The 24,176-nt window shown below is 32.2% G+C and overlaps 1 protein-coding gene across 6 annotated transcripts in view; it reads right to left on the reverse strand.

Annotated features, from left to right (window-relative positions):
* The window catches only part of LOC127873320 (uncharacterized), a 95,341-nt gene continuing 71,165 nt past the window's right edge, over nt 1-24,176 (reverse strand). For 2 of the 6 annotated variants that reach the window (XM_052417129.1, XM_052417134.1), the window contains 38 exons: nt 16,881-16,936; nt 15,942-16,073; nt 15,533-15,646; nt 15,354-15,391; nt 14,815-14,918; nt 14,417-14,578; nt 13,877-13,920; nt 12,611-12,636; nt 12,162-12,280; nt 11,730-11,900; nt 11,385-11,449; nt 10,706-10,813; nt 10,227-10,261; nt 9,997-10,088; nt 9,641-9,808; nt 9,477-9,517; nt 9,317-9,348; nt 9,091-9,215; nt 8,730-8,891; nt 8,361-8,419; nt 7,787-7,906; nt 7,257-7,425; nt 6,613-6,774; nt 6,406-6,452; nt 6,266-6,288; nt 5,993-6,096; nt 5,674-5,817; nt 5,393-5,442; nt 5,119-5,232; nt 4,439-4,523; nt 3,939-4,088; nt 3,182-3,230; nt 2,886-2,986; nt 2,501-2,662; nt 1,845-1,882; nt 1,369-1,389; nt 1,171-1,184; nt 1-802 (listed from right to left, as the gene is read on the reverse strand). In XM_052417129.1, the coding sequence (XP_052273089.1) occupies nt 461-802; nt 1,171-1,184; nt 1,369-1,389; nt 1,845-1,882; nt 2,501-2,662; nt 2,886-2,986; nt 3,182-3,230; nt 3,939-4,088; nt 4,439-4,523; nt 5,119-5,232; nt 5,393-5,442; nt 5,674-5,817; nt 5,993-6,096; nt 6,266-6,288; nt 6,406-6,452; nt 6,613-6,774; nt 7,257-7,425; nt 7,787-7,906; nt 8,361-8,419; nt 8,730-8,891; nt 9,091-9,215; nt 9,317-9,348; nt 9,477-9,517; nt 9,641-9,808; nt 9,997-10,088; nt 10,227-10,261; nt 10,706-10,813; nt 11,385-11,449; nt 11,730-11,900; nt 12,162-12,280; nt 12,611-12,636; nt 13,877-13,920; nt 14,417-14,578; nt 14,815-14,918; nt 15,354-15,391; nt 15,533-15,646; nt 15,942-16,073; nt 16,881-16,936 (3,748 nt within the window). In that variant the 3' untranslated portion in view covers nt 1-460. Of the gene's footprint in view, nt 803-1,170; nt 1,185-1,368; nt 1,390-1,844; nt 1,883-2,500; nt 2,663-2,885; nt 2,987-3,181; nt 3,231-3,938; nt 4,089-4,438; nt 4,524-5,118; nt 5,233-5,392; nt 5,443-5,673; nt 5,818-5,992; nt 6,097-6,265; nt 6,289-6,405; nt 6,453-6,612; nt 6,775-7,256; nt 7,426-7,786; nt 7,907-8,360; nt 8,420-8,729; nt 8,892-9,090; nt 9,216-9,316; nt 9,349-9,476; nt 9,518-9,640; nt 9,809-9,996; nt 10,089-10,226; nt 10,262-10,705; nt 10,814-11,384; nt 11,450-11,729; nt 11,901-12,161; nt 12,281-12,610; nt 12,637-13,876; nt 13,921-14,416; nt 14,579-14,814; nt 14,919-15,353; nt 15,392-15,532; nt 15,647-15,941; nt 16,074-16,880; nt 16,937-17,386; nt 17,519-17,947; nt 18,058-18,173; nt 18,194-19,052; nt 19,109-19,343; nt 19,524-19,721; nt 19,838-20,047; nt 20,080-20,305; nt 20,399-21,911; nt 21,951-24,016; nt 24,131-24,176 lie in introns of all 6 variants that reach the window. The other 4 variants (XM_052417133.1, XM_052417132.1, XM_052417131.1 and 1 more) reach the window with 4 other exon arrangements.

Raw genomic sequence — 24,176 nt, forward strand, 5'->3', positions numbered from 1 at the left:
TCAATTGCTCACTATTTATTCGAGAACTAAATTCCATTTCCCAAACTATATTCAGAAGTACAGTAGGTACACTATAAACATAAATTTGAATGTCTATAACAGATAAAATAGAAAAGTACAACAACACTACATGTGAAGAAAAAATAAGTTAAAACGAAAGAAAAGCATACAAATTAATCTGTAAACACAGAACAAAAACAACATCAAAATCTGTCAACTTGAAACACGATTTGCCCAAACTTTTTCCTATATTTTTCACGTAAAAATCCACAAAAGTTCACACCAACACCGTACACTATTTCTGTATAAATTAACTCATTTGATATGTCAAAGACCGTCATGTCATTTCTATCAATTCAAATTAACTAAAATATTGTGAATTAACCCATCACCAACTATCTATTACAGTGTCAATGTTTTCTTTAAATTTGTGTAAATAAATACATCAGTTTTGCTCTGCTTAAAATCCCTGTTCCCACGCCATTTCTGGCCGAACCTGTCGACGCTTCAGAAAACTCGGCACTTCCGGTGATGCCGGGGCTACTTCTGCTTTTGGTTTCATGGCAGGCTGAGGCTTCGCATTCATGCATTTCACGGTGGAGGGTTTGGCTTTGATCTTCTTGATCACAAGATAGATGAGAACACCGACGGCCATTGCGCCGGCCATGCCGCTGGCACCAAACCCGGCTACCTTGGTGAGCGCTTTCGTCGACGGGCGAGGATTCCGTTTGATGACGTTGATTGGTTCGCTACTCTCAAGCTTACAGACGCAACTTACCATGCCTGTCATCACCAGCTGCTTCTGTTCATAAAAAATTGTATGTTATGATTAATATACACTAGTTTTATGTTTTTAGTTATACTAGACGGCTTCCGGCAACATGTCGAGCCCATCGTCAATTATGCTTGTAGTAATTTTAAATTTTATCAAGTTGAACCATGCTTATGTTTGATCTTTTGCGACAAATGTGTGACACATTCCGTCCGTATGGTTTACATAGTTGGTTAATTACTTTATACTTGCAATGAATAATATGAATGATGAAATAACAGTCATGCGAAGCTGTTTAATTGCCAAAATAACATTTGAAAAAGGTAGACTGCTATTATTATTATATACATTTATATAATCAAGACCACTATTCAATATTGAAATCCAAACTTGCTTACCGCTTGGGTCGTTGCTGTAAAATAAAGCGTATATAATTATGAACATGTTTTCAACCCGCACAACTAAAATACTTCATACAACAGCTTAAAGGTTTGAATTGAAGAAGAAAAACAAGAAAATTACAATGCAAACAGATCACTGGTTTACTTGACTTACGCCATAGCATGTAGACCAAATTCACCAAGAAATATACTAACCTTCCGTACTGGCTTTGCATGCTGAAAAATATTGATTAATTTTAAGATGTGCATACTTAATATTAGAACTTAACAGTATTATATTTATTTTTTCGTTAACGATATTATTAACTATACACAGATCCACTCGTCGATACAATGTAATTTGTCTGCTCTGTATCTTTGTAATTCCTCCGCTGCAAACTAGCACTGATTTACTTTTATGCCAAATCGAAAGAAATAAGCAGGACGCAATTACACGTTACGTTTTCACTGTCAGCGTCTGTTTAAAAGAGGATATGTTAACGAAAAAAAGAAGATTTATTTCCATTTCAAGAACAAGTTGGTGCGTTGGGCAGAACAGCCAGATGCGTCGTTTATTATTTTTTGCTGCGCGGTGTGAACCATATCCATGTGCAAACATTGTCAAATACTTTCGGCTGCTCAAATAACAAATTCAAACACAAAAAGTGAAGATATTAAACCGAAATCCATACCTGGCTGTGTGACCGTGGTGTTTAGACACATCAAAATTCTGCAATGGAATTGTGACAGTTTTAAACGATGTTAATACATAACTTTATGGTCATTTTGGTTCTGTTCACTTTTTCCCACGAAACAGAACAACTTTGAAATTGAAAAAGAATGAACGCAGAATAATGTACATATATGTGTCACTTCATAAAGAATTTATATCTAATGTTTTAACGGAATAGTTGACAATAAAAAAAATCTCTAAACCGATATTGAACTATACTTAATCAGACAATACGACCAATATAACGTTTTGTTCACGAAACACTTTTGCGTTTGTGATTGTATGTAGACTTAATAAATATGATATCATTTATATTGAACAAATACTCGCATCAATATATTACACTTTCGGACACATGTCAACATTATTTGTAGACCATTTAAAACGCATTTATTGCAAGTTGTTTTTTTTTTTTGTTCATTCGTTGTTGTTTTTGCAAACTTAACACTAACAAGAATAATACAATTTAGAAAAATTTAAACACATACAAGTTTAGAATACAGATAAGTTTATTTTCTCGTGGTTGAGGTTCTCTAAGCCTCGCTAAATAAACGCATCTCAACACTAAGATAAAATGCTTTACAATTATGCATCAAGAGAAGCACGAATACTTACTGTGCACTATCCATTATGCAGAGTTTTTGGGTTGACTCGTTTGGGGTGTGTGCGGAAACTTGGGAAACGCAGTGTGGCATGATGTTAGTAGAATTGATGAGCATGTTCTCGAATATGTGAACACGTTCCAATGTAGTGTCAGGATGGACGAACAGTTGCGGACTGTGAAAACAAAAATTTGCTCAACACATGTGAAACCTGCGTAGCTATTGAATTTTCAATATTTGGAATGACGCAAAATGTATATACACATAACATGTGCGTAACCAGGTACCCGTGTTGTGATTATTCTATCAGATAGTAATCGAAGAGGTAGGCCATGCAATCCAAATCGATTATATGCATTGGCAAATACTTCAAACACGAACATATATTTCATACTGACCATTCTCCGTTGGAAAGTGGTTTTGTGGTAATCAGTACAATATCACATTCACCCGGTTTGCCGTCTTTCGTCGTGCAATTTAGGACCGGCGTTCCGATCGACTGAAATTTCACAAATTGGTAATAATACGCATTCGCCGTTGCAACCGTTCTCACACAATCTACAGTATTAAATCGTCATCAACAAACAAAACAAGTTTAAAATGAATACAGTATATGCTACACAATGAACATCTATTTTAGGCTTTTAGCGATGTACATGAAATGCTTAATATTGATATTGTCATAACAACAAACCGAGGTATCTGTGTATTTTACTGCTATACATGTCGACATGTTACACTCGCTGAAAATACAGAAAGGAACAAATAAAATATGCAATTGAAACACTTAATTACATTGTGTTATTTTATATATAATTAACCCCCACTCGAAAGGACAGTCGAATAATAGGAATGCCCTTGTCCGTCTGTCCTTGCGTAAGTCCGCAACACCTCTGTATTCCTTTCATATATCCTACACTTTATGACGAGTTTTAAAAACTTGCATCAAACGTTTTGGGCATTGAAACGATGTGAAGATAGAAGGAATCAGTTATGCCGGCTCAAGGCCAAGGTCGTTCTTCATTGTTAAAAGTTTGAGCCTGTCATGTCCTCTCAATTTCCCCATTGGAAGAGTTTAATGTCATTTAGACGATTTTCAGAAGTCATGAATAATTACGCCGACTCAAAGCCAAGGGACCACTTCAAGTTAAAATTAATCTCAGTGGAATATAAAGTTGTCTGTGGGACTGCCTTGTTGTAATATTGACACATATCAACATGAACATACCAATAAATACACTTAAGTTATGATTCCGTAGAAAGAAGCCTTACTAGATGTGTTTTTTTTATATATTTATTTTTAATTATCACCATCAAACAAATTGCAAACAATACATATAAACTGATGTACAGTCTCTTCAGTTATTTATTAAACTACTTGAAAAAGCTTACAATAAATTATTTCTTTTTGAATAACATAAGAATCGAACAAATAACAAACATATTTCAACCTTGTATGTCCACCTGTGGATATATTCAAGCATACTTCCGTGGTGTTGTGAGCGTTTATATCAATGGCAAATGTGTACGCAGCACCATCTTGTTTGACTGTGTGTGACAGATGACCAGAAGAACGCTCCACAATAGATGGCATTCGGGTACTAAAGTTAAGATTAATTTGAATGTTCGAGAATGGTTAATTGCCTTACCAATTCACAGGTAGAGGAATGATTGATGTAAACAATAACTCTTGACCACCTTTGTACATTTACAAGTACACCAATTTTTTTATTGTTTCGAATTTACCTTCCAATATTCAACTCTCTCATATATTCTTCTTATTAATATGTACTTTCTAAACTCTCAATGCCATTTATGCACAATATGTACTTAATAATTTCTCAATGCCATATATGTACATAAATGCATACTAATAATTTATTAGTATATGGTGCTATACATTTCCAAATTATGTAAAATTCCACGAGAGTTTCAATGTCAACGAATTTACCTTCCAGTGACCAGGAAGTCTAGGAAGCAGGAGGAGCTTCCGCAAGTGATACTGCTTGGAATGGAGCCAATCTTGCATTCTTCCTCTGAAATTTCGATATCATAATTTCTTAAATATATGTATTAATAAATTAAGGTTATGCACGTTTCTTTCCTATTGTTGTACTGAGAATTTTTTATTTTCAAACAAGATTGAAACGTAGTCATCAAATTATAATCTGCGTATACTAAAATACAATTCTTTTTAATTACTTGGTGCGCGTTTGTGTTGACGATCGCACTCAAACATTTGCATAGCATAAACTGTGAAGACATTTAATGTTTTTTTTCTTGTAAACGGGAGTTTCAAAGAAAAAGAAGCTATCGAGCAACTTTGAAAAACGCATTGTATTGTGCGTTTTTGCCAGTTTAATATATACATAGTCGCACACTTCAATTACTGAGTGACTTATTAAGAATGATAAGTGCATGGCGCTTCTCTTCAGGGGCAATTTAAGCGAACATGGTTAAACTATTTAAAATGCATCATAGAAAAAACATCATGATATTATATATTTCGTTGTGAAAAGGGTCTTTGTAACAGCAATTACATTTGACATTTGAATATGTTAAGAGATAGTTCGGATTTCACATATAAGCATATCACGCTTTTTAATAAAGATTTGTTCAGGGTCAAACAACCTGTCCCACAGTTGTAGTCAGTAAATCCTGCCTTACAGATGCATACTGGCGTACTAGACTCTGATGAACATCGACCCCCATTCAGACAGTGTTTCTTTTGACATGGACCGAAACCTGAAAGTCAAGATTTTGAATGATATTAATGGCAGACATGCATAACAAGTAATTACAAATAGCAAATATGAGGTGAAGTCCACTAAATGCATTTTTTTCGTTTCATTTATACTACTTTTAAACGTCACTTACACATAAAGGATGTACACAAACTAAATACCTTGTGAGTTGTTTATTTCAAGCACAAAATGTTGTTCTTCACCGTTATGACTGCAATTAAAAAATACAGAAATGTTCTCCTTTATAACATAATGATTTGATATTCATAATAATTTCGTATTGGAAATTCACCACTCACTTGTATGCTCAAAATTTATAATGCGTAATGGCTGAACTCGATTAATAATATGCAGGATCCTGATTGCTTTATGTTCTACTTTTTTTTTTATAGTAGGCGCATTTATTTAACAAAGATTGCTGTTCATGAAAAGCGTACTTTACCCCGACTTTATACACAGATCTTTTACGGACTGTTGTCCTTCTGTTGTATATCCTATATCTGTTAAACACATTCCATCTGGACCGATTTCTGGGTCGAAAATATGGGTACCCGCAAGACCATTCTTGCATTCTTTAATAGGATCACTGAAACGGGATTGCACTCGTCTGTTTTGGTATAATTATAAACAGAATGTGTTGTACCCATATCATTCTGTTAACGCACACATCAAGTAAAAGCAGTATAATTATGATCTTTTAAGGTACCAATATAAAAAAAAGACGTTGTAATTAATGCGCCGCAATTATGCTCTTTCTTTACCATTTTCCATTCTTTTGTGCTGTCGATATCGACAAATGACAAGTTGAATTTGCTTGACAAATGAATGTGGAATTTGCTGGAGGTCGGGTAAGCTGCACTTCTTTCTATAATACGGTTGCAATATAATATTTAATAAAAACTAAATAATTCCTTTTACAACAATACCAATACACGCACTTGATATAAAATTAAACTATTAAAGTAGTTACTTTGTGACTTATATAGAGATTAAAAATTATATGAGGATGCATAGCTTATCTCGTTGGTTCATACCATGAATCCAGATACACCATTATCTAAAATAGAAAAAAAAACAGCACTGTACAACATACATTTTTTAAGTTGTCGATGTTATTTCATTTGTTAACGTCTCATAGGAAAAGTATTGGAAAGAAATAATTGTGCATACATACATTGATGTAAAATGTTGACCTCAATGCATATTTCGTCTATGTTAGGACTGGAAGTGAAACGAATACTGTATTAAGCTTTTTTTTCGAGTCATATGATTATTAAGGAATTATAATACGATGTCAACTAAACAACAAATAGTTTATTCATCCATTTGTTTCTTGCTGCTCACTTAAAGTGTTAACAAGGGCAATGAAACTGACACCTACCTTTCCTTAAGTCCGTTAATTGTTGTTTGATAACAACATTTATATATTCCAGCTGTTCCACTTACGTTCACCAACAGTTCATGGGAGTTCGAATTGCTAATGCCAGAAGACTGTACACTTTCCGTAACCCAAAGCGTAGAGTTGCAAAACCCCTTGATGGGTCTGTTGTATAAATAACATACGATAAAGGAAATGTACATTTACAATTTAAACGAAAATGTAGTTATATAATGAACTTGCTTTTTTTATGACACTTCCTCCTTGGATTGGAAATTTTTATAGTTTTTTTTAAGTTTCCTTACAAGAAATATTGATGAGAGTTTATCACACACATGCAAAATGTTCGTGTTATTTTAAGTATTCAAAACAAGTTGTAAACTACAATTGTTCATGTATTTACCACTATTTATGTAAATTAAAAAATGTTTTTAGCTTAGCCAAAATTATAGAAGTATACTCACGGTCTAGATTGTTGGCCATTATACGAGATAGATGTAACGCATTCTCTACCCTCGAAGCATCACATCGTGTCATTTTAAGTATTCAAAACAAGTTGTTAACTACAATTGTTCATGTATTTACCACTATTTATGTAAATTAAAAACATGTTTTTAGCTTAGCCAAAATTATAGAAGTATACTCACGGTCTAGACTGTTGGCCATTATACGAGATAGATGTAACGCATTCTCTACCCTCGAAGCATGACAGCGTTTTTGTGATACCGTGTGTTAGATCGAAATGGGGAGTTTCCGGGCCGCTAAATGTAAGATTAACACCCGTGACGCCTGGCAGGTCTTTGGTTGTGTTGACCTCTGGAATGACACACAATATAGGAGTGAGAGTTTAGCCGTAAAAAAGACAATACACTTTGCTGGCTGACGAACATTAACAAATATGCAGCTACATGAAGCCTATCAAGTTAAAATACCAGATAAGTATAGTTAAGAAATCCTATTCCAAGATAAAATAACACATAATGCATACACATCTAACTGCCATTGACATTAGGTCATATCAAATAATTATAACACGTGATGAGATTGCAAGTATGTACAGTAAATTTTTATTATATATTTATAGCTGCCATGATGCAAAACTTATGTGTTTTTTACTAATCAAAACAGATATGATATAACATTTATAAAAACTCAATGCAGTTAAACTTTCACATACTTTCAAAACAGTTGACGCCAACAAATCCAGGCGGACACACACATGTTCCTGATTGCATTTCTGTTCCGGTTGTACAAACAGCATCGCCAAAGCAGGTGACTCCTCGACAAGGGCGGACAACTAAAACAAAACTCATTTTATTTAAAACTAAATAACTTGAATTCGTTCGATCGACTTAAAATAATATCACTGTCTATGATACTTTGAAACGATACAGTTAACTTTCGGATTCAGAACAAAACTGAAAAAATTGCGATACAAAAAGTTTTCATAATAACGTTAGTAATAAAAGCTTCTTTGCAAGCAATAGTTGTTATACGTTTTATTGATGTACCACTGTAAAGATAGTTTACTTTTAATAAACAGCAATACATATAGCTGGACAACCTTATATTTATAAAACACTATATTTTTGAATTATATACAAAATGGTTTACACGCAATTAGATTACTTATTATGTATTGCTGGTTTTATTTATAAGTTTGGTCGAACAATTGTTCAGAAATGTTTATTATATTAATATATCAAAAATATATTTGAATAATATCCGATATAATTTTATATCTGACGTACGTTCAGAAGGCACATTTGCAACAATCTTTAAACGGAAACATCTTTCCTCTCCTTGTTTTCTAATAAAGAAAAATATAAACAGAAAAATTGACATCACACAACTGATACTTCCAGAACTTAAAAACACGTAACCAACAACTTATATTGAAGATCGGTAATATTTGCGTATAAGGAACTGTCGAACAAGACGTTTGAAACACAAAGACGATTACCAACGTCGAATATTAAAGTATTAAAAAGCGTTAACATTTAGCACAATTACATGCTCTGTAAAGTCTTCATATACTTAAAAATTGAAAGAACCTTTTTATATAAGGCAGTCTTGTTCAAACCCTTTTAAAAATTTGATTTAAAAGCCTACTGTATTACCCTTGAATTGAAACTTTTAAACAGAGCGTTCGCACTTCTCCAGGAAAAATTGTAGATGCCGGCTTGTATGACAAGTAGCTGCTACATTGGGTGGACATATGTTGCGATGGGAAAACGTATAATCCAACCAATTTGGTAATGCTCGTATCTTTAAGGGTTGGGCTGGAAAGTAATTAAATCTACGGTACTCATTTGTCATCATAACATTCCTAGATGTTTATGTCTCAATGACGTTTAAATTCACACAATATCTTAAAATAATCAGAAAATAAAAAAATTGAAAATTCGCTACTTCAAATTTACGATGATTTACAAACGTACCACTCATTACGTTTTAAAATAGGTGACTTATAAAACCAACCATTGTTGTGGTACTCCTAACGTCGATCCATCTGTGTAGTAGACATTCAAGTTACACGTTTCATTTTGAACACATAGCACAACAGAATCCGCAGGTAGTGTTGGAACCAGAAAATATGGCTTGTCCTACAATTTCGCGAAACACATTTAGAAATGATAGAGATTGCTTTTAAATAAACAAATAAACCATACATCATACACAACTAAAACTAAGACATAACACATACCCTGTAAGTAATTGGTGTCGAGGCCTCGGAGCCTGCAAATAAAATAAAACTAAACATTAGACACATGTGCAATTTTATTTACTTCATTATTTCACTTTTATAACAAATTCTTGTTAGTTGTAGACTCATTAAACGAAACTATGTACATAAATCAACTTACCTGTAAAACTTGCCCTTGGACATATTTCATCCAGTACAATTCTGTGTAATAATAATAATAAAAAATCAATAATTATATATTGTATCTGAATAAATAATAAGAATTACGCATAATCTAAACACGAAAATATATTTCCAACTGACAGATAAATTGTCTAAATATACCCAGTCGCATTGTCCTTAATTTGAAGACAAAACGCAAATGAACCGTTGAACACGGATGACAAGTCAGCTACCCAAGTTGTGCAACCACACTGGTTTTGTTTGTAATTTCTTGATGGTGATATATTGATATCCAGTTGTGAAGCCACGTATCCAGTTTCTAACGTGGTACTGTAATACATAGTACATTTAATAGAATACAGCTGAATACGGTTTTGTGCCTTAAAATATTTTACTCCTAGCTTTTTTGGCTTCAGATCCAATGTATTTTTTGTTTAATATATGGTTAAGACTCGTTATGTCATGACACGATTACTTAAAATCTAAAATAAATAATAACAACATATTATCATACATACTTGTTTGCCTGACAGACGGTAAACGGATAGGAGCAATTACTCTCTGGACATCGGAACTCTGTTGAGATACTTCCAGACATCTTGTTGAACGTCTACAAAGAACATGTCAAGAAACAAAATCCTTTAAAATACACTGTAGTTTGCTAAATAAGCCATTTGCATATTAACGAAATTTGAATTTAAAAAGGAAATACAAATTTCGCTATGTAACTTTTGATAAAATAACTCACATTTAGGCAGCTCCCGTTTTCATCATTAGTTACATCTACAAATAATGAAAATATTCATTGTTTGAAGCGTTTGTAGCGAACATATACCCGTTAGTTTATTTTAACTAAGTCTATCGTCAAATGCTTAACTTGCAATGATAATAATAATACCAATAATAATAATAATAATAATAATAATAATAATAATAATAATAATAATAATAATAATAATAATGATAATTATAATAATAATAATAATAATAATAATAATAATAATAATAATATGAATATGAATAATACCCACACAGTTTAACATGTGGTAAATACGACGGTGTAATTAATTTACCAATGCTTCAATCAAAGCCAAAGCTTCTTTCTATATTTAAAGATTCAAACCTAAATGCATTTACTTTATGTTAGTAATGTTTGCTTTTAATTAAACAAGTGAGATGCATGATGATAAATCAGTGCAAACGAAAAATGTAAATCTGTATTCCTACTAGTTTCACATGTTTTTCCAGTGAATCCTATCTGGCAGTAACACACCGGACTGTCCTGCACATGTCCATCACAGAATCCGCCATTCAAACATTCAAGAACCTGACAGCCTATTTTGTATACAAATGTCAATTACAAACAGTAAATCACATTTTAATTGCCATGTCTAAATCGCATACTCTTGGCATATTGCTGACTTATGTATTGTGAAGTAATGTGTTCTTTTTTCATGAAACTATCTTGTAACTTTAGCATACTAATCATAATAAAATATGTGTTCATTTAAATTATTAAAGAACAACGTAAAATTCCGGGTGTTACAGTTACAACCGTTTAGAAACAAACGTAGCCGGGCGGAGCTAAAATGCGTAAACAGATTTGGCTAGCATGAACCCATTCACTTGGAATAATGTAGTAGGGTTCAGAATAAGGAGAACCTTGCTATAAGAGCTAGCTTTTATAGCGACGCGGTAGAGTGTCTGCCTAATTTGGAACCGGGAAAGGTTCGATCCCCAGTATGGTCGGGGATTTTTCTGGCCGGCTTACAAAAACAATCACTAACTTTAATGTAATATAACTATTATAAAGTACTACGCGATTTTCTGTATTAAAATACATATAGTTTATACCTTCTTGATGTAATCAAAACAATTTTATTCATAACTGAATTTAAAAAAATACCGTATGCTTGTCTAGTGTTGTTTGTTGAAATATGGAAACATCTCATTTCACCTCGTTCTCCCGAACTGAAGAAAACATTTTACATATTACATTTTTGATAAGCTGTCATTAATTTTGTATTTTCTAATATCCCACAATATATTAATTATTATTCTGCATGTAATTATAAGCTGATGTGTGCTTGAATGTTCATGCCCACATGGGATCTCTGTCATATCATACAAATTACCATTACACACAGTTATGGAACATTTAATTTCATTTTATCGCATTTATAGAATCCCTTTCCTAATAAAACTGTTAAGAACACCACATTTAAAAGATGAACGATTATAATTTACAAACCTTTTCAAGAGAAGTGAAACACACACTTTCCTTTCGTTTAAATTCACAAATACTGGGATGCGGAACGCCAAATCTATCGTGCAATTAGTATTTGACGGGGAAATGCACGACTGACATGTTGAAAAAACATGCATTTTAATGTCTTCTGCTCGTGCGACGTTATATTCGATACTGAAATAATATTAAAATAATTTGTTAGAACAATGTTTCCAATTTAAGTGAAAATACTACAGAAGCTAATTTCAATTTGAACGAAAATAATATTAACCGACTGAATTTATGTAAAAATGTCTTAAAAAGACAGTTAAATGACAAATAAGCGTTGTATACATATTGTACAATAAATATTAGTTGTACATGAACTCCTATAAAGCACAAACGATACATTAAGCACAATCTCATTTTTGGCAAACCGCATAAAATAACACATGCCATTCCTGATCGTTTCCTTCGCCCAAAGTAACCGTGTATAGAACATGGCATTCATCATCAGTACTGCATTCAAAGATGGAATCAGGCTGAAGACTTGGGTTGATAAAATGAGGCAGATCCTGTCATGAAATGGAACACATGGACATAACAGATTTCGAGTCAATATTGAGAGACAGTTAAAGGTTTGAAATACTTTAAATTTAACAGCCACATTCTCGATGAACTTAACTCATCGGAAAACTGTTTACATCATAATAAATATATGGTTATATGAACTTGCAGTTTATAAAAATAGCTTAAATTAAAAAAGCTTTTTCGTTTAATGGAATAACATAGGAAAATATGTTTACCAATACCCTGTATAACACACGTTCTTAGTAATGAGTGAAAATCTTATCATGAAATAGCTAAACAATAAATACAAAATAAAATAGACATAAGATTTTTACCAATTTCCCATACAACAGCCCAACACCTTTAAAAAAAGAAGGTAATACCAACATTAAGATTCACATGAACATTGCGTCTGTTTTTCTTCTTCAAATTATCATATCGACATTTTCTACACAATACGTAGTTAATTCAAGAGCAAAATAACCGATATATTTAATTATAAGTATAAAATATTTTGCATACGCTATGGTAATCAATGGCAAAGCGACAAAAACAATATTACTGACTTAAGATCGGAACAGTGCCTTAATTGATCAATCTCTTTTCTAAAACAACATTATCATATTATTTTTTATTATTCACATTTTCCTTTGTGTTTGAAAATATGTCTATAACGCACAAACAAATTCCTTGAATAATGTGGATTTAAAACAGATTTTTACCACAGTCTATAAATACGTCAATACGTGTGTACCACGAGTAAGTTGTTGATTCGCACCAAGCGTTCTCGATATTTAAATGTTTTTTGGAAAAACTATTTTTTTTGTCTGGTCAAAACATGCACATTTTATCACATGAACTGATTAAATCTGACTAATCAAACGTTTCGTTTGGTTTAACAGGGTCATTAAAGTATTTGAATCAAAATCCGGTTGTTCTATACATAATTTAAAAGGTTTTTTGGCAATATTGTGTTTAAGAAGTCTAAGAATTTAGCAATTTATTTTGAATAAACTCGTCTCTATCTTTAGTATGGAAGTACATAATAAGTTATGTATATTAACTTTTGTAATGCTTACCACACTCAATCTTTAATTATCGATAATGCTTCTTGGCATTCGTTTTTAGTGATTACCGTTTATTTACTTTAAATTTTCATCTGTTTAGTCAAACATTGTTTTGTTGTTGCGGTACAATCATAATGAACATGTTTGACTTAAGTTCACATACACTTATTTGTTGCGCCACAGGTCAATAAGAAGAGAACATTATGTGACAAATTATTAAAACCATAGGGTGACTCCTGTGTGTATTCTGTGTGATTTGATTACAAGTGACGGCAGTTAACTGGCCATTTAAGAACACTGCTGTGCGGCGTGTAATTTCTCTTAGTCTGACACTAGATTATTCTGCATGTTCATCGAAGCAAATTTAAACAAATGCTATTGAAAACAACCGTTAATCGTCATGGAAATACCAGTTTAACTATTGTGTGCATGACCCCCTAATTGATTTCAATTCTTAATACAAGAAAATAACAAAACTACTTTTTCCAAGTGCAATAGGTATATAATAGTTCAGACAAAATAAAATACTCAGACCTGCTGTGACATTGACCACAAAACACACTTCATCTTTGTTCACACTGAAAAGGAAAATACAACTATAAACTTAAAACAACTCTGTCGGTGTTTCTTGTTGGGCCATACAATTTAATACTGCTTACATGCGAACATAGTTAAAGACGCTCTTTTCATATGTCTTTGCATAGGTACCATAAACCATAGAGGATATTTGTTGGATTTGGTTCAATATCGATTTTGTTCACGAGTGATCATATCACATAAATTTTCTATGATCACTAGTGGAATAAAATCGATATTCAACCAAATACAACAAACGTTCTTTTTATGTTATGCTTACAAATTAATAATTTTGTATTTTTGCTGAAATAATGACGTCGTAACGTCATCAAAACCACGTCATGTCACAGTATAACAGTGAAAAATATCGATAGTATTCACTGTTTATTTTCACTGCTTGAAAAAAATGATTCATCAGTTTTAAGTAACTGACATTTCTCTATAAAGCTTTTTCTACGGAAAGCATAAATGCATACATTGAATTGTGATATATTTTACCTTAATATGTTCTTGGTTTGCAAACATAAATAATATTGGCCAATATCCTTCGGGATGAACGTGACGCTGGTTAGAAACTGATTGTTTGTTGATGTGTGTTTTCTTGTTTCTAGTTTAATGTCTTGCAGTTGTTCGCTCACAAAACCCAGCTCAACAATAGGACTTAAATACAAATGTAGAAAACCCAATAAATTTATACCGCATATTAATATGAGATGACACGAAATCTGGCAAATTGACAATTGAAACTAAGACTAAAACAACATAAATATTTGCTCATTTTTTTTTGAAAACATAATGATAATTGTCTTCATACATAAAAATGATTTGAAATACAAAACTTGCAATAATAATTTCGTTTAACTGTAGGTCACATGAAATAACAATTGCATTGTTACCTTTCATTGTTTTGGAATGTTCCGAAAACATATGTGTACGTTCCGCACTCTCTGTTTTTGTTGCAATTAACTTGGTTTGGTTTGCCAAATGTGACAAATCTTGCCTGAAAAAATCATTTTTTAATCTTACCTTTTATAGCTTACCCTAGAAGCTTTTAAGTTGTAAAGCTTAAAACATTCGGTTCAACATAGAATAACTATTTAAACAATATTAAAATTACACAATAAACAGAATATGCTTTTTCATTAAAAAAAAAACAAGCACAAAAGACAATTGTAGTTAGTCATGCTGTCTAATACAATTTAACATAACGTGTTCGTCAAAATGTAAAAAATGTAAAAAGCTTTTGTATACGTAAACATTTATATTTAATGCTATAAAATTAAAATGTTTTTACCAAAGTCTTGGTTTACTGATATTTATCATTCAAGCAGTATAACACAATGTTGTGTTTAAAAAGATTATTAGCGCTATCGTTTATGCCGTTTTCCGGTTTGACAGGTTATTTTATTACAATATACATTCAATTGACACTTACCCCATTTGTTGCTGAATTTTGATATGTACTTGCTATGTCTGCAAAAAATAATACAGTTAAATTATATTTTCTTTGTCACAATTATGTGGACTTTGAATTGCAATCAATGCAATGTTTACGATGCATTGTTTAAAGCTTTATAAACCACTGCACTTATAAATATTGAGCAATTAACATACCAGTCGAACAGAGCGTGCCATTAAATCCAGTTTGACACATACATGTGTTCGTTTTACCATCAGTCAGACAAAATCCATTTTGTGAACAATTGCTGTTTTCTGGCAAACATGGCCCTAAAAAAGCATATAAATGATGGTATAAACACTCTTAACTTTTCAGTTAGTCAATCAAGAAATGTAAGCACCATTGAACATAATTTAAGTTATTGATTGACACAATTGTAAATCATGAAACGTCTCAAACATACTTATAATTTAATAAGCGGATAAATTTGACAGAATGTATAAAAAGGGGCGAAGCTTATAATTTTTCTTTAATCTGAAAAAGAGTAGCAAATGTGAAAAGTGTTGTTCGGTATAGATAGAAAGAACTAATTAAGAGGAAAACGATTGAACGATGTACTCGGACCTTTTGAGCAGTTCTTTCCAGAGTATTCATCTCCAGAGCAGAAGCATTGGTAGTCCTGGTCACCTTCAGTGAAACATTTGCCATCGTTCTGACAGTAACCGTTGACAGGGTTTCCTGAACTGCCACATGGATCTGGAAACGAAACGAGCACTTATAGTGTTAAGTTATTTTTCGCCAATGTTGACCAAACTCTTACCCTTTTTGCATAAATTTACTTTAATACTGTTAGAAATAATTCATTTGTTTCCTTACTGGAAGCAGTTTAATTTAATAGAAGCGTGCCTCAGAGAGTATACTGACCTCATTAGACGCGTTCAAAATATGCAGCTTCAAAACCAAATGAAAATCTAGGGAGAAATATCCAAGCGTATGGCGTACAATGCATGGAGTTCACGAGCGCTACGTTATTATTGTCGAGCTATATAAGTTGTCAAGTTTCCATTTTGTCACTTAGAACTTGTCAGAATACCACTTAGAATACCAAACACAGAACAGATGTGAAAACTATTAGAAGTCATTAAAGTTTTGTTTATAACATGTGCGGACGTTTTCAATAAAAGAACACGATACACAAGTCGAAGCCATTTTTTCAAAATAACTTTATTTTTGTTAAATACGAATTATATCATGAGAACCTATAATAAAAAGTAAGCGTACATCTCTCTCCCTCTCCCTCCCTCTCTCCCCCTGTCCGTCCGTCCGTCTGTCCGTCCGTCCGTCCGTCTGTCTGCCTGCCTGCCTGCCTGCCTGCCTGCCTGTCTGTCTGTCTGTCTGTCTGTCTGTCTGTCTGTCTGTCTGTCTGTCTGTCTGTCTGTCTGTCTGTCTGTCTTTCTGTCTGTCTTTCTGTCTGTCTGTCTGTCTGTATGTCTGTCTGTCTGTCTATCTGCCTGCCTGTCCCTCTCTCCCCCTCTCTCTTTTTCACTCTCCATGCATACATACCTGTTGTTAAGTTCTTCACTATGAATTTATAACATCTTTCTTCATAGTCATATGGCCTGAAATTCAAATTATGAAATTTATATTTTCGCGTGTTGCATATAGTAAATGAGCAAATAATGGGTAAACAAAAGTTAAGACTATTGTTTATACACGTGCACCCATTAATTCTTGATTACCCCGGCGAACTTTCATTGACCTATGTGAAGACAGTATAAGTAATATACACGGAAAATGACAAACGGGTCAAGATGGGAAATCTTTGCAAAAACGTTAGTTTATGAAGAAATCTTACATTCGTAATCATTATTAAATTATGTTTTTTTTTGCGCAGGATTTATCATAGATGACGACCATTTCCGAAAACCTGATGTTTGATGATCAGGTCTTTGGGTAATTATCTATAGTGTTACGTAAAGATTAATTCTGTGTCTAAACACTATTTTCGCATTTGTATACGCTAAAATACAATAACAGATTCTTTCACATAGAGACTATACAATACTAACCCTGCTCTGATACAACTCGTGTATGAATCTACGGTAGCTGTAGAAACAACAACTTGGGTCAAGCATCTCCCTTGGCCGTCCGGTACTGGGTCAAAAATTGTTAATGTATCTGCTGCACTTACAACTGCCTCACTTTAATAAAAATTGGCACATTACACGTGACAAACAAATCACTATAAGTACCTACATAAACAATGTTGACAATTTTAATGCTAAAACTGCAATTGCTATTTAATACTTCTTTGTGGAAGAAATATGCATTGTTCGCACAATCGCACTCTACATAACACGTATGTATACATTTATTCTATGAAAAGTCGCTTTACGATTTTTTCTAGTAAGCAAAGCAATGTCAAAGTCAATGTTTAAAAAAAATAAATTATTTTTCATTTGCAAAATAAAAACATGCAATTGATATCAAATAAAGCTTGTTTAGTATCAAACACATTTTTGAACACACTATTTTGCTGGATTAACTTTGTTCCGGATCATAAAGTCTTGATTCCGCTCAAGATTTTTTCCTATTCATTTTGTCTTTACAATGTAATTTTTAAGTCTTACCAGTGACCATTCTTCTTGTTTGTAGCTAGAACCAGCCCACATCGCTCAGAAAGATGACAAACAAATGTGCTGTCTTCCAGAAGTGTTGGTGGAACGAAATGCACGAGTTCCTACATAAATTTGTATGCACAAGCATGATATCTTAACTAGCTTTAGTGCGGTAAATTGGTATGACACAAATATTAATATAAATTAAATACAAAACTTTCCATTGATTTATATTTACCTGTATATTGAATGTCGTATCTGAAAAAAAAGGAATGTTTAAATTTCATTTGCACATACTTAATAATTTATTTTTATTGCGTATCGAATGTTTTGCAGTTATAGCGTACGTATTATTCGTGCTAATCCGTCGTTAAGAAAGAACTCATTACACAAACAAGAAAATTATTGTTCGGACCAAAACAGGTAGACAACTTTACAAAGGGAATTCACTACAAAGAATGTTGCGAAGAACACCGGGTCTTGCTAACTAAACATATCTTTATAGTAGCTATGAAGGTAAGCATCTGCGTAAAAATAAGTTTGCAAAAAAAAAAAAAGGTGACGCTTCAACTCCACAAGGACAATTTGTATGTATGGCAAGGAACCGCTTGCTAAAAATATTGAGTCGCAAAGAATTCAAGAAAAGTCACACGAATATACAACAAACACACACATTTGAATTGCAAATCACAGGCGTAGGCGGATAATCATTTAAAAACTCATTGGTTTTAATAAACCAATGCATCAGAGTAAACTGTTTTAGGCACGATAAAATGAAATTAGTATCAAGTATAAATTACATTTCTTATTTGATAAAGAGGCTTTAGGGACATATCATCATACAGTTGAATATTTACATGATCGTCATGCAATATCATTAAGATGCCGTCATTATTGATGTAAAAACAGGCACATTTTAAAAATAGAAATAATTGATGTAAATACTTACAATCATCGTTCATGATTACGACATGTTGAAACGTACCGTGTACACACACTTACATGTATAAAATTATCATTATATTGAAATTCTTGTTCAAAAGTCCACTGAGGTGGTTTTAAAATTCTCAAAAACCTAACGGTAACATCACATCGACAAGTTATGTAAAATTCTTACTTGTTGGTATGAACTGAAGTTTAAAACACGCCTGATCCTTCAAATTTATGTCCAACCTATAACGATATGTATCAATACTCAGAAACGTGTGTAACAAAGAATAACAATGTAAGTATACGCATTGTTTTGTTTAGTAACTCACTCGAAGCATCAGTAATTGCTATATATTGTTTCCAACTTTATTCAAAACTAGTAGCACATAAGATGCAACATAATATTCATTTACTTCAAAACAATGCCTTTAAAATCTCTACAATAGTACGAGCGACGTTTGTATTAAAAATAAGAAACCTGTCCGTAGCGTGTATGCACGCGAAGTGTCCGCGTCTATCCTTTATTTTACCATTTATTTCAACAATACAATAATATAGATTGTTAGCACCGATGGTGATTGGCCATGTCGTCGCCGTGCCAACTGTGCTCCTATCTTGCAACGCTGACGTTGTTTGAATCGACATATTTGGTGCATACCTGAATGATAAAGCATGTGTATTGGTCTTTACTTATTTAATTATGATATAACTTATAAGTAATTGAAATTAATCATACAGATCTACTATACCATATCGTAATCATACTAAATTACAAAGCTCATAGTGTTTTCATCTGTTAATTTCAAAGCATTAAAAGGAACCGTATTACCTATCTGCGATGTAATATACGACTTACCCCTTTGACGATGTTAAATATACACTGAATGAACAATTCATGACGACCTGATTCACTATATAGCATTCGATGTCACTTCCCGTTGTTGGCGTTGGTGGAATGAATTTGACTCCGACCTTATTGAAACAAGACTATTTATGCTATATATATATTGTTTAGAGAACGAACATTCTGACCGATACTTATTAAAAATCTACAATAATATCTTTTCGTATCCACATTGATTACATTAAAAATCGCTTTACAAATACTTCCCTGAAGAAGATTATATTTTATTTTCTATATATTTTGTATTGGAAAATAACACGTAATAACCAGATGCTAACAGTTGTTTTACTCACGAAGTTTACTCCGATACCTGCAATGAACAAAACGCTGATACCTTAAAACAATGTATCTTAAGTATTGATTGAAATATATACAAATGAATACTTTCACAGATTATAATCTCATACAGCATAAATAAAGCACTCATGAAGACATATATGGGAACACGTCTCAAACGTATTTGCATAGGCAGTTAAGTAAAAAAATATTTACTAATTACTTCATTTAAATATTTGACATTTCCTGGTTCAACTTACTTTCATCACAGGAACGACCAGTAAATGCTAATGTGCATTGGCAATTATTATTTTTACACACACCGGAATTCTGACAATTCGAGGAACACATTTCTGGAACGGAAAGTGGACTTTGATGGTATATTTTATGTATCAATATCTCTACAAAGGAACAAACTTAATTATACTACATTCGGGGGGGGGGGGTGACTTATACAAGTTGGAATCATGTGAATGGTTTAACTACAATCCAACGATAAAACATTATTTTTTATCTTACCCATCGTAAATGTAATTCGACGATTCCCATTTAACAGAAACATACTGTAACACCTTAAATAATTACTTTTTATGCAACGAGTGCAAGTTTACCCTTATTCACACACATGCAGGTTATTTGAAACCCTTTTTGCCTTTACACCAGACTGCACATATAACATTATTTTAATTGCATTACTCCACCTAGTGCAATTTAATGTATCTATAATTGATTGTATACGAATCATTCGTGGAGTGCCTAATTTATATCAATTTTGATTTAAAACAAATCATAAAGAAAGAAAACACATGCTCGCTTTGAGATTGAATACAATTTATTGGATATACAAATTCGATAAATGGTCAATAGATTATAAAATATATAAATCCAACTGTCGTAGGCCTTTAATAGGAAAACAATGTTTAACACAATAATTATTTTGAAAACAAAAAAGTAACTGAACGAACATTTTGAAGTTAACATTCGCAATTAAAACACTGAAATGTTAATGGAAATCAATTTTAACTGTGTCAGCTGTTCTATTTAATTTGCCTTAATTTGCCTTTTATATTTTGCAATATATGAACCACACGGTTTAAATAAAAACTATTGTGTGAAACTTAAATCTGCTTACTTAATTTATTCAATTAAAATGATATATTTTATGTTCGTTTACAACCTAAAAGGTTTACTAAAGAAGCTTAACTATCATCAAATATTTATTCATTTATTTCAACATAAATGATTAGCAATTTTGAGATCTTACTGTGTAAACGTGTGCTTTAAACTAAACTATGCCCATAACAAACACAGGGTATGTTAAAATGGTTGAAATAGTATTTATATAAGTAATTGATAGACAATGAAGTAAAGCGTTTACTTAGAAAACACTGAAATATTAGGCGTATGAAAGGCTATGATACATTGTATTTGTATAGAACGTTCTACTAAGGACTATAAATGTATTTATTCACTAGTGACTAGATTTTCTGCCATATTAACATTCCACCAAATTATTTTATATCATTTCTTGGTCCAAAATATTGCATATTTCTAAAGATTTCCTGTTCTCATCTCCCCCCCCCCACACACATACAATCTGAGATATGTTTTTCGAAATAAGTTTTCCGAAAAACTGTTTCCTACTGTCTGCATTCAGTGAAGATTTATGTTCTTAGAAGATGAACGAATGTATGTTTGTAAAATTATTGGAAGAGGACACTTTCATCTTTGAGATGATATCAGGCTTGCAAAATGTGATTATAGTAAAGGCAAGAAGAATGCTTCGAAAGTTCGCAGTTGTATAATTGGACCGTACCGGTATTGAAATTAGTATAATCTAACCATTCATGGAAAAAATAATATTACCTTTACATGTGGTGTTGCTGCCTGATCCTGGACACTTGTCTGTAATAAATAGATTTAAAAAAATCAATATGCTATATTTTTGCCTACATAAGTAAGCATATAATATCTCGGGAAGAGTCCCAGAATATCATGTACAATTACCAGATTATATTTTTCTACCCTCAATTAATCTAGAATTTCATGACAGTGACTATTCAAGTTACTTTTTTCTCTATTACTTGTATAATGTTATAACTGATTTTATTAATTTACGGTCACTAAACCATCGATATATTATCAATTTTATACAATTTATCCAGTTATAAGACATAATACCTGAAAATACCTTTAAGAAATAAACATAACTAGTTTATATGCTTTTTTATTGCGATTATGAATGTCCTTAAACAGGTCACACTTTATTAAAATATTCGGGTCTGCCTTTGACTAGACTTAGCACGCAATATTTAGATAGATTCACATGGAATTTATCATAGTGGTTCTTAACATTAGTAAAAGAAAAACAGTTATCTCTCGCGATACAAAATTCATGAGGTGTTAACATTTAACTAACTACCATCTATATAATCATCATAGATTGCGGCAGAAGCATATGTCTAGACGTTAAACGTTTGACTAAACACAACCGTTGCCTTAAATGTTAGTTGACATTTTCATAACCCAACTTGTTTATTTGGGACATCTTCGGTAAATAAAACAAGAAAAAAAAAGAAAACAAAGTTGGCTAGTGGTTGTTATCCGTTAATCATTAACAAAAAAGGCAATTGCGAATTTAAAAATATACGCGTGTAACAGAATTTAAGGACATTTGGACTTTCTTTAAAAACTATTTAATTAGATTTTTTTGTATACAATTAATTGTTAAATTTATTTTGCTTTCGTTTCTTCTGTATCAAAGGAATATAAGACAGGAAACAAAGAAAATGTAAAAGCAATGTTTTTAATTCCCCTTCATATTAACAGTTATTTAATGTATGGTTCTTGTTCTTTTTCAATTTTCCTTTGGAGACAGTTGGTTAAAAGATTCCGTAACTGTTTATTCAACAGTATGTTTCAATACAAAGTTAGTTGCATTGATATAACAATGCAAAAATGGATTTGCCTCAATATATGAAAGTTTTAAAATCAACATTTCGTACCTTGAAGTAATGGGCGTGTCATGCAAATCTAACAGAGGGTTTGCTATTTAAATATTCTACATAACTAAACATACATCACATTTACAATTATGAGGGCAAAAAATGCATCTACATTTGTGTAAGATTTGTACACTTTTTTACCTTCATTTACTAACGTACGATCTTTTTGAGGCATTTTATTAAAAAAAATGTCATTACTATATATTTTTTGCGGATTGACTTCGTTCACATTTATGCAACTATTAATGTTGGTTTCTTCAAATAATTATACGATTATCAAGTTTTATTTCTCAATGCAATATGTTGGTACCAAAATCGCCATTTAAGTATAAATAAATTGGTGGTTTAAAAAATGAAAAGGATACACTTTAAAGCTGTTTAAATTTAATTGTCATATCTTGTGTTCTGACATTTCTTGTCATACAAAAAACCTTGAACCACTGTTAAAACACATATCTACAATACAAATAAAACATGTATAGGTAAAATGATTTGTTTTCCTCAATCCATATAATAAGAGCATTATTATGAAATGCTCAAACTTTTATTTTAAAAGTAATATTAGTTTAAAACAAGAATTGATAACATTCATTTTATATTTAAAAAAGGTTATCACTTTGTACACAATGCAACAATAGGTGTTACGCCTAAAGTTTGACTTATGAGTCTGAAACAAACACAACACCATACCTTAAATCGGAGTGGCTCTACAGTACGTTAATTGGTATTACGTCATAGAAATTTGCACGAACAATCTGTGTATGCGTAAGTGCGCTATAAGTTGCGTCATAACAACAAGACAAGCTCAGGAGACACAGCTGAATTATTAGCGATTTATTAGGTTGTTCTATGTGTTTCTTTTCCATGTATACAACATGTTCGAACAAATTACAGAAACTTTGAAGTCCTTAAAATATGTTGAAGCTAGATTAACCATTTAAGTTGATAAACGAGTTTCATATTTACCTATTTCACAGTTAGATCCGCCGTATCTTGAAAAACAATCACACGTATAATTGCTTATTCCACTCACGCACATACTTCTATCATTGCAGGGAGACGCGGAGCAAAAATCTTTCCCTGCAAATATTGCTATTCAATTAAAATCTGTTAAAGTTATGTTAAG

This window comes from Dreissena polymorpha, chromosome 3 (assembly GCF_020536995.1).
Source record: "Dreissena polymorpha isolate Duluth1 chromosome 3, UMN_Dpol_1.0, whole genome shotgun sequence".
Lineage (NCBI taxonomy): Eukaryota > Metazoa > Mollusca > Bivalvia > Myida > Dreissenidae > Dreissena > Dreissena polymorpha.